This window comes from Eurytemora carolleeae, unplaced genomic scaffold (assembly GCF_000591075.1).
Source record: "Eurytemora carolleeae unplaced genomic scaffold, Eaff_2.0 scaffold1561, whole genome shotgun sequence".
Lineage (NCBI taxonomy): Eukaryota > Metazoa > Arthropoda > Copepoda > Calanoida > Temoridae > Eurytemora > Eurytemora carolleeae.
In genome coordinates this window covers 29,313-44,975 of record NW_019397447.1, presented here as the reverse complement: position 1 = coordinate 44,975, position 15,663 = coordinate 29,313, and the positions used below count along the sequence as shown (strand labels likewise).

General features: G+C 37.0%; 2 protein-coding genes across 2 annotated transcripts; both read left to right on the top strand.

Annotated features, from left to right (window-relative positions):
• The first annotated feature begins 2,048 nt into the window (after positions 1-2,048).
• Positions 2,049-2,801, top strand: LOC111714346 (uncharacterized). Its single transcript, XM_023489431.1, has one exon. The coding sequence runs from the start codon at positions 2,049-2,051 to the stop codon at positions 2,799-2,801; it is 753 nt and encodes a 250-aa protein (XP_023345199.1).
• A 9,985-nt stretch (positions 2,802-12,786) lies between these two features.
• Positions 12,787-15,432, top strand: LOC111714343 (uncharacterized). Its single transcript, XM_023489427.1, has 4 exons — positions 12,787-12,890; positions 14,439-14,568; positions 14,870-14,937; positions 15,020-15,432. The coding sequence occupies exons 1-4, from the start codon at positions 12,855-12,857 to the stop codon at positions 15,341-15,343; spliced, it is 558 nt and encodes a 185-aa protein (XP_023345195.1). The 5' UTR covers positions 12,787-12,854; the 3' UTR covers positions 15,344-15,432.
• Positions 15,433-15,663: the final 231 nt, after the last annotated feature.

The following is a 15,663-nucleotide window of genomic DNA, read 5'->3' as shown; positions in this document are numbered from 1 at the left end:
TTAAACTTTATACACACTCTTTTGGTACAGACACACAACATGACTACAGTCAAGGAAATTGCAGAACAATGTTGTCTATTATAAATTATAATTAAGCTTGAATAAAGACTAGTTTATTGTAAACTTTAATCAAATTATATTCTTTGCATGAAAATTTGGCTTATAGTGTTGACTTAAATATTAAAATTATATACAACATGTATATTAAACTTATTTTTAAGTAAACAATTAACAATAAACAAATGTACTCTCCTAGACTGTGCAAATACCGAGATTTGTATGTTCTGTATATACCTACAGTACACATCTTCGGTTCCCAATTACTTACACACACTCTTTTGGTACAGACACACACACATGACGTTTCCGCCCCCTGTTTCCAGTCCTAATTATCCAAACTAGGAATCCTTGAAATGAAAGAAGAAAATACAGGAAAGATTTTCTCCTGAAGAAATCTAGTAGTTCTCCAGTCTGCATCAGATAAAAACGTCCTCCTGCATAATAGTCTCTTTAATCTGCAGTTAAATATATAATAAATGTTATATCTGGTTAAACTATCTTACTTCTTAAGTGGGTGACCCCATATAGAAGCATGATGACTTTTTCTAGCCGTTTTGTTAACAATAAGTTCCAACAATTAAGAACGGAATGTTAACGGCGCAGCCATTAAAGGTCTTTTACAGTATTAACGTTTTATGAAATCGTTAAGGGCGCAGCGGTTAACGGTCAATTTCAACATTATTGGCACAGCAGCACAACAAATTTGTTTTTAACGGTTAAAAAATCATTAACCGGCCATGCATCCGTAAAGACTTTTTGTATTATAACGGCCTTAACATGTAGTCAAATCGTTTTTATCAAAATGTAAAGGTTACTGCAATCTATTTTCAGCATTAAAGGTAACACAAAAGACGACATTTAAAAACATCAAACACATAAAAGTTCAATGCAATTTTAAACAGAAGTTCAATGTATTTAAAAAACGTTCCATTTTCGTTTTAAACTGTTATTGGGTTAAAAATTAACGGTTTTTGTCGTTTTTTCATAGATTCTTCAGTTAATTTTCGAAAACCTCCATTCCATGAACAGAACTATGCCCAGTCTAAATGACTGAAATTCAATCAGTTGCTCTAAAACTTCCCCAGTTCTGGGCTTTTAAGGCTTAGATGTGGTTTCAGCAAGCAGAATCTCAATCCCTATATCGCTGCAGAACGAAGAAACTTATCATCATTTTTCAGCAGCTCTTCTGTGTGAAATAGCAGTACACTTTGAACACTAATTACTTCATTGCATGGATAATTATTAACACTCAAGACACTAATTACTCTACTGGATGGTTGGTAATTAACACCCGTGACCCAGGACACTAATAACTCCACCAGAGAGAAGGTAATTAACACTTAGAACACTAATTACCCCTTTGGAAGGATGGTAATTAACAAGCATGGGATGCTTATCAACACTCAGGACACTAAAAACTCTACCTACTGGAGGGATATTAATTAACACTTAGGACACTAATTACTTCAGGACATTAATAAGTCCGCCAGGGGGAAAGTAATAAACACTCAGAACACTAATTACCCAATAATAATTAACACTTGGTAAAATAATTACTGTACCGGAGGGATGGTAATTAACACTCAGGGCACTAATTACTCCAAAGCATGGATGGTACAGGTGTCCCAAAAAACATGGGAATTCAGAGACGAATTCGATATCGTCTTTGTTATGAGTTAGCATTTAAATACAGGGTGTCCCACATCAAATTAGACCGTGTCAATGGGTCTAAATTACGATTTGGGGGACAAATCAGAAAATTTAAGAAGTGTGGCAAAAGACGATCCAAGTCTAAGCCGGATTCAGAGACGCGGCAAGAAGAGCTACAGATCTGCCACATCACCATGATATGCATATTTTCGATTTCTTAGATGGATAAAGTAAAATTAGTTAGTCTATAAAGTATTTATCTAATAAACTTTTCTATAGGCTGATAAACTGTTGAGTTGGTTCCGTTTAACTCTTATTAGATACACGCTCAAGTGATAATGCCTAAGGACGGTGATAATGTCCGAGTCCAAGCTGAACACAGCTCGCTGGACTTATTAAATACAGTTTCTGTGAAAGTTTCAGCGTTTTGGCCTGATTCTGCGGAGGCCTGGTTTGTCCAGGTTGAGGGTCAGTTCGCCCTCAAGGGAGTAACCTCCAGCACCACCAAGTTCTACTACTGGGTCTCATCGTTCAACCAGGAGACTGCTAACCAGGTTCTAGATCTTATCAAATCTCCTCCTTCTTCCGAACCCTACGAAGCTTTGAAGAACTGGTTGCTGAAGTTGTTTGCTCTCAACGACTATCAAAGGTATGAGGCAATTTCTAACCTCCCTCTTTCCGGTGACATGAAGCCGTCCAAACTCATGTCAAACATGCTTGCTTTACTGCCTGTTGATCACAAGCCATGCTTCTTCCTCCGTGGAGCGTTTCTCAAGAGATTGCCCGCTGACGTTCGAGCTCATCAACTCAGGGATGATTTTTCTGATCCTATATCCTTGGCCTTGAAAGCTGACGAAATCTATAAGAGCAGAGTTTCCTCTTCGCCTGTTTATGCTGTCTCCAGCGCCCAGGAGGAGTCTGTTAACTCCGTTAGATCCTCAGCTACCAACCGGCCCCACCGTTCAGCTACTCCTCACGCTGGCAGCCACCAGGATAACAGGTGGTTATCTCCTACCATGTGTTATTACCATAGTTCCTGGGGTTCCAAGGCCAAGAAATGCAGAGCTCCGTGTTCCTGGTCGGGAAACTAGTTCACCGGCAGGAGGATGTTCGTACCCTACCTGCCGGGCCCTCTACCTCATCTCCTCTAATTTATCTTCAGGATTCCCTGAGTTCCAGGAGGTTCCTCATCGACTCTGATGCCTCTGTATCGGTGTTTCCTTATCCTGGATCCTCTGGAGAAGATTCTGGAGTAAAACTGTTAACTGCAGATGGTTCTTCTCTCACATGTTCAGGTTCTCGAGTTATTCCTCTATGTTTCGATGATTGGATCCTGATAAGTTGGCAGTAGCCAAAGCAGAGTTTGCCAATATGGAGGAGGCAAGAATTATTCGTAGATCCAACTCTCCCTGGTCGTCTCCTCTTCATATGGTCAAGAAGAAGGATGGAGGTTGGCGTCCTTGTGGAGATTACAGGTGTTTAAATACTGTTACAATTCCTGATCGTTATCCACTACCCAACATTGCGGATTTCACGTCAAGAGTTGCCAGATCCACAGTTTTTTCGAAGTTCGGCCTGCAGAAGGGCTACTACCAGGTTCCCATGGATGAAGGAGATATTTGCAAGACTGCTATCATCACTCCGTTCGGAATGTTCGAGTTCCAATGCCTGCCATTTGGCCTCAGGAACTCGGGTAATACTTTTCAGAGGATGATGGATTCTTTCCTCGGTGACCTGCCTTACTGTCCACGTACGTGGACGATATTCTAGTGTTCAGTACCAGCCTGGAGCAGCACGTGTATCACCTTCGTCAAGTCCACCTCCTCTGTCGACAGCATGGGTCATGTTCTCTCTGCAAGTGGTTGTTCTCCTCTGGTCAAGCACACAGCAGCAATCTCTGAGTTCCCTGCTCCGTCAGACAAACCTGCTCTACAGAGGTTCCTTGGTATGATCAATTTTTACAGGAAATTTCTCCGGGGGGCTGCAAGAGTACTAGCTCTGCTCACTGACGCTCTGAAGGGTCCTGGCAAATCTCTCACCTGGACTCCTGACCTCAATGCTGCTTTCCGTCATGCAAAGGATCTCCTCATCAGAGTTCCAGAGTTAATCGATCCTCGCCCTTCAGCTCCAATTTCTATCGCAGTGGACGCCTCTCTGATTCACACATGGGTGCTGTACTCCAACAGAGGGTTGATGAAGCCTGGTTTCCTCTAGCTTTTTTCTCCAGGAAACTATCAGATGCAGAGAAAAAATACTCCGCCTTTAACAGAGAACTCCTGGCGGCCTATCTCTCCATCAGACACTTCCGCTTCATGCTAGAAGGTAGAGAATTTTTGCTATTTACTGATCACAAACCTCTAACCTCTGCCTTGTTCAGGAGTTCTCCGCCCTGGACAGCTAGACAGCACAGACACCTGGCCTACGTAGCTGAATTTACCAGTTCCATCGTCCTGGTCAGGAGAACACCGTGGCTGATGCCCTTTCTCGCCCCACTCAGTGCTCCAGTTCCCCTGCTCCATTACAACCTCCACCTCTTCTAAATCCAGCTCCGCCGCAGCTCCAAACCCCTTCCCCCTCTCATGATGCTCCGAAGCCTACTCCTATCGAGGATCCTGTTCCGGAGGTGTCGGCAGTGTCGGCGGTGTCGGCGGTGTCGGCGGTGTCGGAGGTGTCAGATTCTCCACCTTCCTATACAATCCGACAAGATTTTTCCATTCCAAACTTTGATTTTTCAAAGATTTTATATTTTCAGCAAGTTTGTCCGTCAGTAACAGCTATGAAGAATTTGTCTTATCTTTCAATAGTGACTGTGACTCTGGATTCCGGAGTATTATTATGTGATAGTTCTACAGGAAATCTCAGACCTCTAGTTCCAGAAGTTCTCCGTAAACCTCTCTTCCTAGCTCTGCACAACGTATCTCATCCTGGTGTCAGAGGGTCTCGGAGATTAATTTCTGCACGGTTCGTTTGGCCTGGTTTGTCTCGAGATGTCGGAGTATGGGCCAGAGCTTGCCTCCAGTGTCAACAGAGTAAGATTCAAACTCATGTGAAATCTTCTGTTCCTGCTATTCCAGTTCCTTCCATACGTTTTACTCATGTTCACATTGATATAGTTGGACCTCTACCCTCGAGTCAGGATTGTTCTTACATCCTAACCATGATTGACAGGACTACTCGCTGGCCGGAAGCAGTCCCTTTATCATCAATTTCTACTGAGGTTTGTGTTAAAGCTTTTATCTCAACCTGGATTTCAAGATTTGGTGTTCCTTCAACCTTGACCTCTGACAGAGGCGCACAGTTCACCTCTTCCGTCTGGGCCGGAGTCTGTTGTTCTCTTGGAATCTCAGCCTCCCAGACAACGAGTTTTCATCCTCAATCAAATGGTATGATTGAACGTTTCCATTGATCTCTGAAGTCTTCTCTCCGAGCCAGAGCTGCTAACTCTGACTGGGTCTCTCACCTTCCTCTGGTTTTGCTTGGACTCCGTTCCGTTCCAAAAGAAGACACAGGGTTCTCTGTTTCCGAGGCAGTCTACGGCTCCGCCTTAACAATTCCAGGAGAGTTTCTGGATGGTCCAGAACTTCCAAGTTCTCAGTTCCTCAGTAAGATAGGGAAGGCTATATCCGGTTTCTCCGTTCCTCAAACTAATCAAGTTCCACAGCAGCCTCCAGCTGAAGTTCCAGCCTCTCTTACAACTGCTAGGTTCGTTTTCGTAAGAGAAGACGCCAGTAAACCTTCTCTTGCCCCTCTATACCGTGGTCCTTACTTGGTTTTAGAGTGGCGGAACAAGTTCTTCCGCCTCCAGATTGGTAACAAGGTGGATTCTGTCTCGATTGATCTTCTTAAGCCAGTGTTTTCGGACTCCCCTTGGTTCCAGCTAATCCTCCGCCTCGAGGACGTCCTCCTCTTCGCCCAGCAAGACATCCTCTTGAGCCATCCTCCGCTGTGAACTCTTCCGCCTCCAAGAAGAAATCTGTAACTTTCCTCAACAAACCTACAGTTATGCTGAGAAGGAACCTGTACAGACAAGCTAGGGGAAGAAGTTCCTGCTCTGCCTTAACTCTGCCGTTCCTTCTTGGGGGGAGTAATGTGGCGGATTCAGAGACGCGGCAAGAAGAGCTACAGATCTGCCATGTCACCATGATATGCATATTTTCGATTTCTTAGATATAAAAAGATAAAGTAAAATTAGTTAGTCAATAAAGTATTTATTTAAACCCGTCGTTGTTTAAATTGAGTGTATCTAAAGAAGAATGAATCATTTTGAAAAATTTAATAAGGCTAATAGAAATTTCTTTTTGCAGAAAATGCTATGATTTCTCAAGTATTATGTGCGTATTTAGGTGTTAAAGATGGGAGATAATCTAATATGATATGGGACACTCTGTACCTAATTTCAAAGGCCATAATATTATTATGTCTGCTAGAGTTTATTTTATGAAAAGAGTAAAATACTGCAAAGATGTGTCTATAATGTCTGCAAGATTAACAGTGAAGACGGACAAGTTTACTCCGTCTGTATACTGCAATTTCAGATTAAAGCTTTTTCGGTAGGTATAAACTATACTAAATCAAAGAATTATATGCAAAGACGATATTGAATTCGTTACTGAATTCCCATGTTTATTGGGACACCCTGTAACTCCCTATTCAGTCTGACGTCTGCTTTACTGATTGGTTGCCTATGGGGGGGGGGCCTCTTGTGATACAAATCTATAACATTTAATTCGTTTTTGGAAAGCCCTTTGGCTCTACCTCAATAATCTGCAAAAAAATGGAAAATTTGGAAAAATTAGAATATTTATTGCAAAATCTAATTATCATGCAAAAATTGTGCAAAGATAAAATTGCAAAAATTGCAACAAATTGTACATTTTGAAAATACATTTGCTTAATGTGTATTCAAGAAAACTGAAAATCAAACTTCCTTTAAAGGCGTCTGTGCAAAATCTGTGCAAAATTTCATTACCAAAATTTTGCAATTTGCTTGCTTTTTTTATAGGCTTTCCAAAGAGCTATGAAATGTTGAAATCCCCAGGCCAAATAGGGTTAACACTCTGGTGGTGTGATTATTGTTCTACTTTTTCCAATAAAGTAGTTAGTGTCCTGGGTGTTAATTACCATCCTTCAAGGGAGTAATTAGTGTCCTGGGTGTTAATTACCATCCTTCAAGGGAGTAATTAGTGTCCTGGGTGTTAATTACCATCCTTCAAGGGAGTAATTAGTGTCCTGGGTGTTAATTACCATCCTTCAAGGGAGTAATTAGTGTCCTGGGTGTTAATTACCATCCTTCAAGGGAGTAATTAGTGTCCTGGGTGTTAATTACCATCCTTCAAGGGAGTAATTAGTGTCCTGGGTGTTAATTACCATCCTTCAAGGGAGTAATTAGTGTCCTGGGTGTTAATTACCATCCTTCAAGGGAGTAATTAGTGTCCTGGGTGTTAATTACCATCCTTCAAGGGAGTAATTAGTGTCCTGGGTGTTAATTACCATCCTTCAAGGGAGTAANTCCCCTCCCCCCAGAAAATTCAATAATCCTTATGTCCGCCCTTGAATTTCAGTCTTTCCAAGTTACCCTATAAATGATTGAATATAATTATAAAAATATTCTCCCGCAAAATATGCCTTGTTACTTAGCTGTTGATATAATATTTCCCTTAAAAACTTACTGTGTGAGTAAAAAAACTACACCATTTATATATGTATTTATATCTTTGTGTGTGAATAACTCTTTATAATAATGTTAAATTAGGTAAAAGCTAATATTACTGATAGTACTAGCTATAGCCTAGGTTGTTTGAGTTAATTAGATCTGTTCAGGCATCTGTTCAATATTTAACATCTTCTCATTATTATCAATATCTACAGACTGAAATAAATGATAAAATATTTCCTTTTAATTCTCAAATACAGTTTTATTCACAGAGTATATTTTACAAAAAATATGGAATTAAAAGAATACAATTTTTGCTCTTTGAGACTTGCAAGTGTCGGAGGACTAATGTGGTAATTATAAACTTATTAAGATTATTGAATTGTATTATCCTCTTGTATGCATTTATTCTTATCTTTTTAGCTTCAAACTACAGTTTTAACACCTGGGTAATATGATCCCAGGAACTTCAATCTGTCTCCCATCAGACCAGAGGATCTCGGCACGGGACAGCTCATCCATCTGTACCAGGAACCATTCACGGGGCTTGGAGTAGATACCTACAACCTCCGGAAGTTGGGCTGGGCCAATCACCTAGAATCCTTGACCATAGTCTGATTAGAGGAGGAGAAATCTCACACAATCTCTCCCTCTCATCCCTCCATGATCTTACCATCTCCTCTCTCGTCTCGGCCAGCTCCTCCGCCTTCTGGTGATATGTTTAGGTAAGGTTCGGCAGTTTTGACTTTTTTGAAAAACATTTGTTTCGTTTTGTTAACAATGAGAAAAAGATCGTTTGAAAACATTTGTTTTTGAAAACCATTCTTTTTGAGAGGAATGAAAGTAAGTTATGAAGGAAGGATAAAAAGATCGGTCCTGTAAAACTATAGTTTTGAAATCATTTTGAAAACAAACTCTTTAGAACGTTTTATAACGTTTTTGAAAATAAAAATAAAGCAATTTAAATATTTTCAAATTTAAAAAATTATTTAAACTTCTTTCTAAACTGTCATTTTTATTCTAAAACAATTGTTTTTCCATTTTTGAAAACAATCGTTCTCAAGACTAAACTAATCGCTATTGAAAACTATGTGCAACTCTATGCTAAAAGTTACCTAAAAATACTTTATAAAAATGAAACCGTTTTTTAACTTCTTTTTATCAAAAAAAATGTGCAGCTAAATCCTAAATTATTATAATTATCATGTAGTTATCATATAGTTTCCCCCTGGGGGGGGGGGTGTGTTTAAAGTTACATTCTAACTGTTCCTATAAATATGCATAAGTGTAACAAATTCAAGAAAACACGAAGACGATTACTACTGTGTAGCGAAGTTGACCGCGGAAGATTCACAATACTATAATACTATATCCGCTCCAAATGTGTCTCCTCATGTTCCCCCCCCCCCTTTACCGCCTCTACTTGTGGAGAGCAGCGTCAGTTAGCAGTAGCTTTAGAATGTCGAGATGTGAACACCTCTGATCTGGAACTACTAACTCCTTCATACTGCCGCCGATGTCTACTCTAGCAACAAATGCTGCTAATGTCTAAGCGTCCATCATGTCCAAATCCACAAAGCAGTCGCATGTCCCGGGGTTGAGAGGCAATTCAAGTTCCTCCCTACACATAATCCAGACTGCAAACCCTCCAGGACCGTCACCTAGATGTGAACCCTTTGCTGCCAAGATGCTGACACCTGTGAGCTGAACATCATGAAGCTCCAACTGTTCCTTTCCTTTCAACACTATTAATCAATGTTATTTCATTTTCAACCGTTTAGATACTCCCAATTAAGGGCCAATATTTTTAAACTTTGCTTTTATTTCTCATTTCATGCAATTATTCAATAAAGTTACCGAATATCCCTGTTGTTCTTTTATTTGTGTCAACAATAAGATGTCTTATTACTATGCAAAATTAGGGTTCGTACCTATGTATTTATATTACTTTAGCACTACAGTAATTTACATTTCGTCCTATGGGTAACATCGTAAGGTAGATAATTTATTCCTCTTAAAGCTGCAACTGGAAAATCAAATTCTAATGTATAGAGCCATACTGATGAGCCCTAATAGGGTGAAGCAATGTGTAATACTTGTTAACATTTTATTCCATTTTCATCACTTCTTATTTTTATAAAAATATTATTTGTATAACTAAGAGTATAAAATATATATTGTATAGACAAAAAATGTACACTTTTGCCGATTTAATGCCTGACTGCACAGATGAATTTAATTATCCTTCTCAAGTACTATGAAAACTTCTATGACTCATGTTGCTAGACAAAACTTTTTGAAGGTTTATTATCTTTCCTTAAATCTATTGTACACTGATAATAAATCGCAGAAGATTTGTATCCATCTTCAAATCACATGTACCACAAGACAGGCAGCTAGGATTGTAGTAAACGCCTACGCCATAACAATTTACTCAAGACAAATCTATCCAGGTCTCACTTGTTTTCACATCAACCAGGACTAATTTCTCAGATTCTAAAGGCCATGCTCAGGCAATATCTCAACCAGGATCAACTTTTAGGCTCTAAATGAAACACAGACAAAATTCTCAGCAACGCTTAACTCCCCTGTTCTAAAGGACACACAGTCCAGTGAAATTGCGACACAGGCATTCTCAACTTGAATAATTCAATGAGTACCAAACAGGGTTTCAAGCGATAAGGAAAAATTGTTACACGAACATTTTGCATTTTTCGACAAATTTCGCTTGAAATTGCATATATTTTGCAAAAAATGCAAATATTTTGCGAAAAAGTGCAAAAATTTCACACAAAAAATAATGCGAAAATTTTGCAAAAAAAATGGAAATTTTCAAAGAGGGATTTATCCACTAGCCCAATTGATGGAATGAGTTTGCAAAATGCGACCAAACATTTTCGCATTTTTCTGCAAAATGTTTCGTTCACTGGAAACCCTAGTACCAAAGCTTTCTTTCAAGCTTACTTTACAGGCTTCTGATAACATAATGAAAAGCAGAGTCTCAGTCAACTGATCTATATTTCATAGTTAATATTAGATTTTAGTTATTTAGAGCTTAATTACAAGTTATGAGCGGTTACTATCTATAATGCATTAAATTACATTTCTGGGTATGATGAAATGAAATAGGTTAATCACATTACAGATTTGCGTATACTATGTGAAGGAATGACAACGTATATATTACATTAAACCTCAAGTTTTGCTACAGGAACACAATATAATTACAATGGTATTACAAAACAAAAGAAAAGTTTAATGTGGAAAAATAATTTTCATCAGAACTTGAAAAAAACCTTGATCTCTTTTTGGACAGATATTTTTTGGTGATGTGGTAATATTGTTTTTGATGAGTTTTCTAGCTCTAACTTATTTAATTTTTGTTTTTATTTTTAAGTGTTTTTCGGATTTAAAATCAGCATACAATTTTTAAGAAAATAATATGTAACATAAAATTTTTCAATATTTTTATTGAGGCCTATACGGTAATTCCTCCGATATTAAATTGTCAATTGGTAAATTGGTGGGCTGATTTCTAAAAAAACTCACAAATCAATCACCTTAATATGGAAGGATTGATTTTACTGGTAACATATTTTACAAAGGTTCGGAATGTATAAATTAAACAATATAAAATATAAATGCTGAGCGCTCTGTCAACGAAAAGGAATAAAAAGAAAAATTACAAAAGGCCTGAAGGTTAGAGATGAGCAGGGGTGAGATTAGAGATATGTGGGGTTCAGATTAGAAATGAAGATTATATTCCAGAGATGTCTTGGGTCCAGGTGATTCAGGTAGAGAGAACGGTTCTAATTAGAGATAAGCAGGATTTAAGAATAGAAATGATTGGGCTAGGATCGGAAAAAAATAGGATTCAGTAAGAAAAAGTAGGATTCACATAAGAGATGAGTAGGGATTGTTTAGATGAAGTAGGATTCAGATTAGAAAGGAGTAGGATTCAGATTAGAGAGGAGTAGTGTTCAGATTAAAGATGAGTAGTGCTTGTTTGGATGAAGTAGGATTCAGATTAGAGATGAGTAGGATTCAGATTACAGAGGAGTGTGTTCAGATAAGAGATGAATAGTGCTTGTTTAGATGAAGTAGGATTCAGATTAGAGAGGAGTAGGATTCAGATTAGAGAGGAGTAGGATTCAGATTAGAGGAGTAGGATTCAGATTAGAGAGGAGTAGGATTCAGATTAGAGAGGAGTAGGATTCAGATTGGAGTGGAGAAGTTCCCTCTATGTCCTACTTGAGATAAAAAACTGGAAAATGTGCAAAACGCCCCCCTCCCCTCATCCCTCTCCCCCCCATCAAGAAAATTTTATTGAAAGTGTGTTATGAATGTTAGGAATGCAGGAGTTGACTCAGTAACATGACTGAAGCAAAATTCAATAAAAACAAGAAAGAATATAGATACAGGGCACCAAAAAATAGTTCTGCCTTTGCAATTTGGCTAGCTGCAGAAAACATCCAAAAAATTCATTTATTTTTATTTTCAAAATTAGCCGAAGTATGATTCAAGGATGGACAAGGAATGAACAATCAAGAAGAAAGAATGAAAAACAAGAAATATAGAAGTCTAAAATGTTTCCATCTGATATCATATTGAAATTTTAAAATATTGTAAAATTTAATTAAAATAAATTATTAAAGTTAAAAAGAATTATGTTTAGAGATGATTATGGTTTAGGTTACAGATGAGTTTGTTTCAGTTTAGGGAGGAGTAGGGTTTTGGAATCAGCTGACCATAATCTTATCTGAATAACCCCTACTAACCTCAAACCTAAACCATACTTTTCTCTTTCCGGACCTTTTCCTATTTCTCTTTTCAAAACTATGCCTTGCACTTTTCAATATTTAAAAATATTACATACATTAGCCTGTAAAAAAATTAAATTTCTGAAAAAAAAGGGTAAAAAACATCTGAGTCCACTAGGATTTTGATGGGATAGCGGCAATGCTAAGAGTTTGAAAAAATTCTAACTCAAGTGTAATAAAGTTTTTTTAAGGGTTATAACAATGTGTAGAGAATTTCAAATGTCATTCTCTTTACTGATGGATTGAAAATCAGAACTTTGTATAAATAAAAATACTTTAAACCCCTCATTACTGTCTCTCTGTCCTTCATATTCCACATCTTGGTTAAGTCTTTTCTCCTTCTCATTGAGTTTAATCTTTTTTAAATAAATTCAGGTTTCAGAGATATATCTGGAGAAAGAAAGTAGCAACATTTTTGGATTTTAAAATTGATTTTTATTTATTGAATTGATATTCATTTAGAACTACTCTGATATTTTCAGCAAAAATATATTTTTTCCAAATGAAACCACATCTGTTACAAGTCTCTAGCATTTATCTTTACTTTTAAAATATGAATATATTCCAAATAATTAGGCTTCAAGGCCATCTACACTTGTTTCAAAGTAGTAAATTGCAAGAACCTGGTGGGTTAAAATCAGTCCAAGCTTGAAGCTTAGGCACGAAACAACATGAAGATCATCCTCCTCCTTTCTCTAACAATCCAGGTTATAAGCTCTTCATCTTTAAACTAAAGCTCCTGCTGAACCACATTGAGTAACTCGATTTTTAACCTTAAACTTTCAGAACTCTAATTTAATGAGTAAAAACCTCAGAATATATATACTATAGAATAACAGGTGGCAGCATTTGATTTGGGAAGTGTTGGACTGTGGGGGTTATTCAGTACAATACATAAATGTCCAGATGTTTAGTAATCTTTGGGGAGGATTTTGAAGATTCACTATCCAAACTTTCTCTTGTTATCTTTTTATCTTTACTTCAATTAATCAAACACGCATTTTCAAAACTGTTTCAAATAGTTTGCTTCCTTTCAAAATGTGAAAAAGAAGACCAAAACAAAATGGAAATAATTGGGGTAACTTTTCCGCCCCCCCCCCTCTTCGGGCCCGAGCAAGGCCAAACTTTGTAACCTCAAATAATTACCTACAATAAAATACAGAAATGTATTTTTTCACATTTAGATGACCACAGTACTTGGCCAAACACATAAGTAAATGCTTGTTATCTGTGTAACCTCAAATTTTAAGTAAATAAGTCAAGACTCTCCCTCTTCCATTATCTATCTGTTCCTGTTGATGTGGATGGTGGGGAAGATGGAGACTGGGAACAGCGGTATAACTTAACTTTCGTACAGAAACGTATTTGTTTTCAACATGTTTTGAACAGACAACACTAAATTTTCTCGGAGTCCAGAAACCTGGCTTTCCTGTGAAGTTACTCCACGTTTTTTTTAAACTTTTCATCTTTAAGAAAAGATTGAAATCTTATCTTATATGTTTTATCCATGTAACAATTTAACGTTGAACAATCCTCATGCTTTTTTATACTGAGAAATCATGTAACTGATCAAAACAAATCCCCCAAGAACAGTTTACTACATGTACACAATAACATACCAATACATGTTTACAATGTCATACCAATACAGGTGCCACCTGTTATTCTATAGTATATATATTCTGAGGTAAAAACATAATTTGAAGACAGAGTTGGCTCTGCCTAGAGTAGTTTCTTGTGTTGGTTCTTAGTTTAAAATATTCTTAAAAAAGGAATTGAGTTTTTGCCACAAACTTTTATTTTCTGATCACTATATCTTTGGAGACCGATGCTGTAGATCTTTGATATTTCAGACTATGAATTATGTTAGATGAAATAATCATAGTTTGAAATATCAAAGGTTAAATTCATTAGGTAGGAGAATTATAGGGATTAAACTTTTTGAGTTTGTGGCAAAAACTCAATTCCTTTCCCTCACTTCAAAATTGTATTTTGTTAAAGTTTTCTTTTGTTAATCTTTGAAATATTATAATTTTAAAAAAATTGGAAAAATATACAAAAAATCTATTGTTTTAGCATGAATACTTTTTGGATATATTTTATCTCAGGCTCAAAATTTGGCATTGTGTAAGCAAGCAATTGTTTGAACATTGAAAAGTAACTTAGCAATTTTGCATATCAAGTGCTTTCAATAATGGAGGTTATGGTGAACCGGCTTGGGTAATCTTATGTAATATATTTGAATAAAAATTCAGGTTGTTCTGTCTAAAGATGACATGCCTGGTCCTAAGCCAGCCAGAAAACCAATGCCAAAGCCAGATATGGGTTGTATGGGAGGCTTAAATGACATGGATATGGAAAGTTTCAGGCTTAAAATGGCAATGGGTAAGACAAAGATGACATTAAGTTTATCCCCATAATTATTAAACTTTGTTAGTTATACCTAGCGCTGAGCATTGTAATAATTAGTTAAATCTATTGGTTGTTTCAATTAAACAGAAAATTATTTTATTGTTCTTTCATAACTAAAACTTTCTTAAATGATTTTGTGTTTGTTCAATTGTCAAAACTGTCTGTTAAGATTTTTTTTAAGTTGGTCTCTTGATAATTACAAAACTAAAAACTACGCAGTTCTTTCCTAATTTTAAAACTTGATGACAAAAATTGACTTCAATTTGATGATTAGGAAAGATGTGTCCTCCTTGCAAGAATATCCTCAAGGGACCTAAAGCTGGATCTTATAAACTAGAGTCCGTAAGTAAAACTAATGAAAATTTAAAAATTTTGTTAGAGAAAAACAATCTACACAATACACATGTAAAGATGGATTATCTAGGCTATGGAACCGGCTTGTGATGATGGATGCCTCTACAGTAGGAATGGAGTTTACTACTGTTTTGAGCAAGAGGAATCATCAGAAGAAATGGAAGATGGATACCAAACTCAGGAGTGTGGAAAACTGAATGACAAAATGATAAAAAAACTTATGGAAAATCTCCAGCACAAGGAAGATGAAAGTGAAGAGTCATCTTCCTCCTCAGAGGAAGATGAAGAAGAGGATGGAGACCTGAACATAATTTACACCAGGAGCCCAATTCGCACAACCAAGCACCCCAGCCCTAAGAAATTCTACAAGAGATGGAGCTACTCACTCCATTAATCACAGCTCAACTGTACCACCTCTACGTTAATGATTTTACTGGAATTATTTACTAAATATTAATTGGAGAAATAAAATTTGGCCATTTATTTATGATTGTCTTAATTCTAATAGATCAAATATTCTTATCAAGTTTTTTTTTAATTAACCCACAGCTATAAGGGAGTTAGTTAATATGACTTGACATTTTTCCAATCAAAAAATGGGTTTTCATGATGAGTCGGGGTTTGATTCAGTGGCTGTAGCCTGTCTATGACATTCAACAGCTTGGATCAGGTGCTGAAAGAATAAAGCCTTTAAGATATAATTTTGGATACAAA

What these genes read in the sequence shown, in the direction of transcription:
- LOC111714346 (XM_023489431.1), top strand. Translation starts at nt 2,049, where the DNA reads ATGCCTAAGGACGGTGATAATGTCCGAGTCCAAGCTGAACACAGCTCG.
- LOC111714343 (XM_023489427.1), top strand. Translation starts at nt 12,855, where the DNA reads ATGAAGATCATCCTCCTCCTTTCTCTAACAATCCAG. An exon ending in CAGGCTTAAAATGGCAATGG is followed by an intron (nt 14,569 to 14,869) that starts GTAAGACAAAGA and finishes TTTGATGATTAG; the next exon opens with GAAAGATGTGTCCTCCTTGC. An exon ending in GATCTTATAAACTAGAGTCC is followed by an intron (nt 14,938 to 15,019) that starts GTAAGTAAAACT and finishes TGGATTATCTAG; the next exon opens with GCTATGGAACCGGCTTGTGA.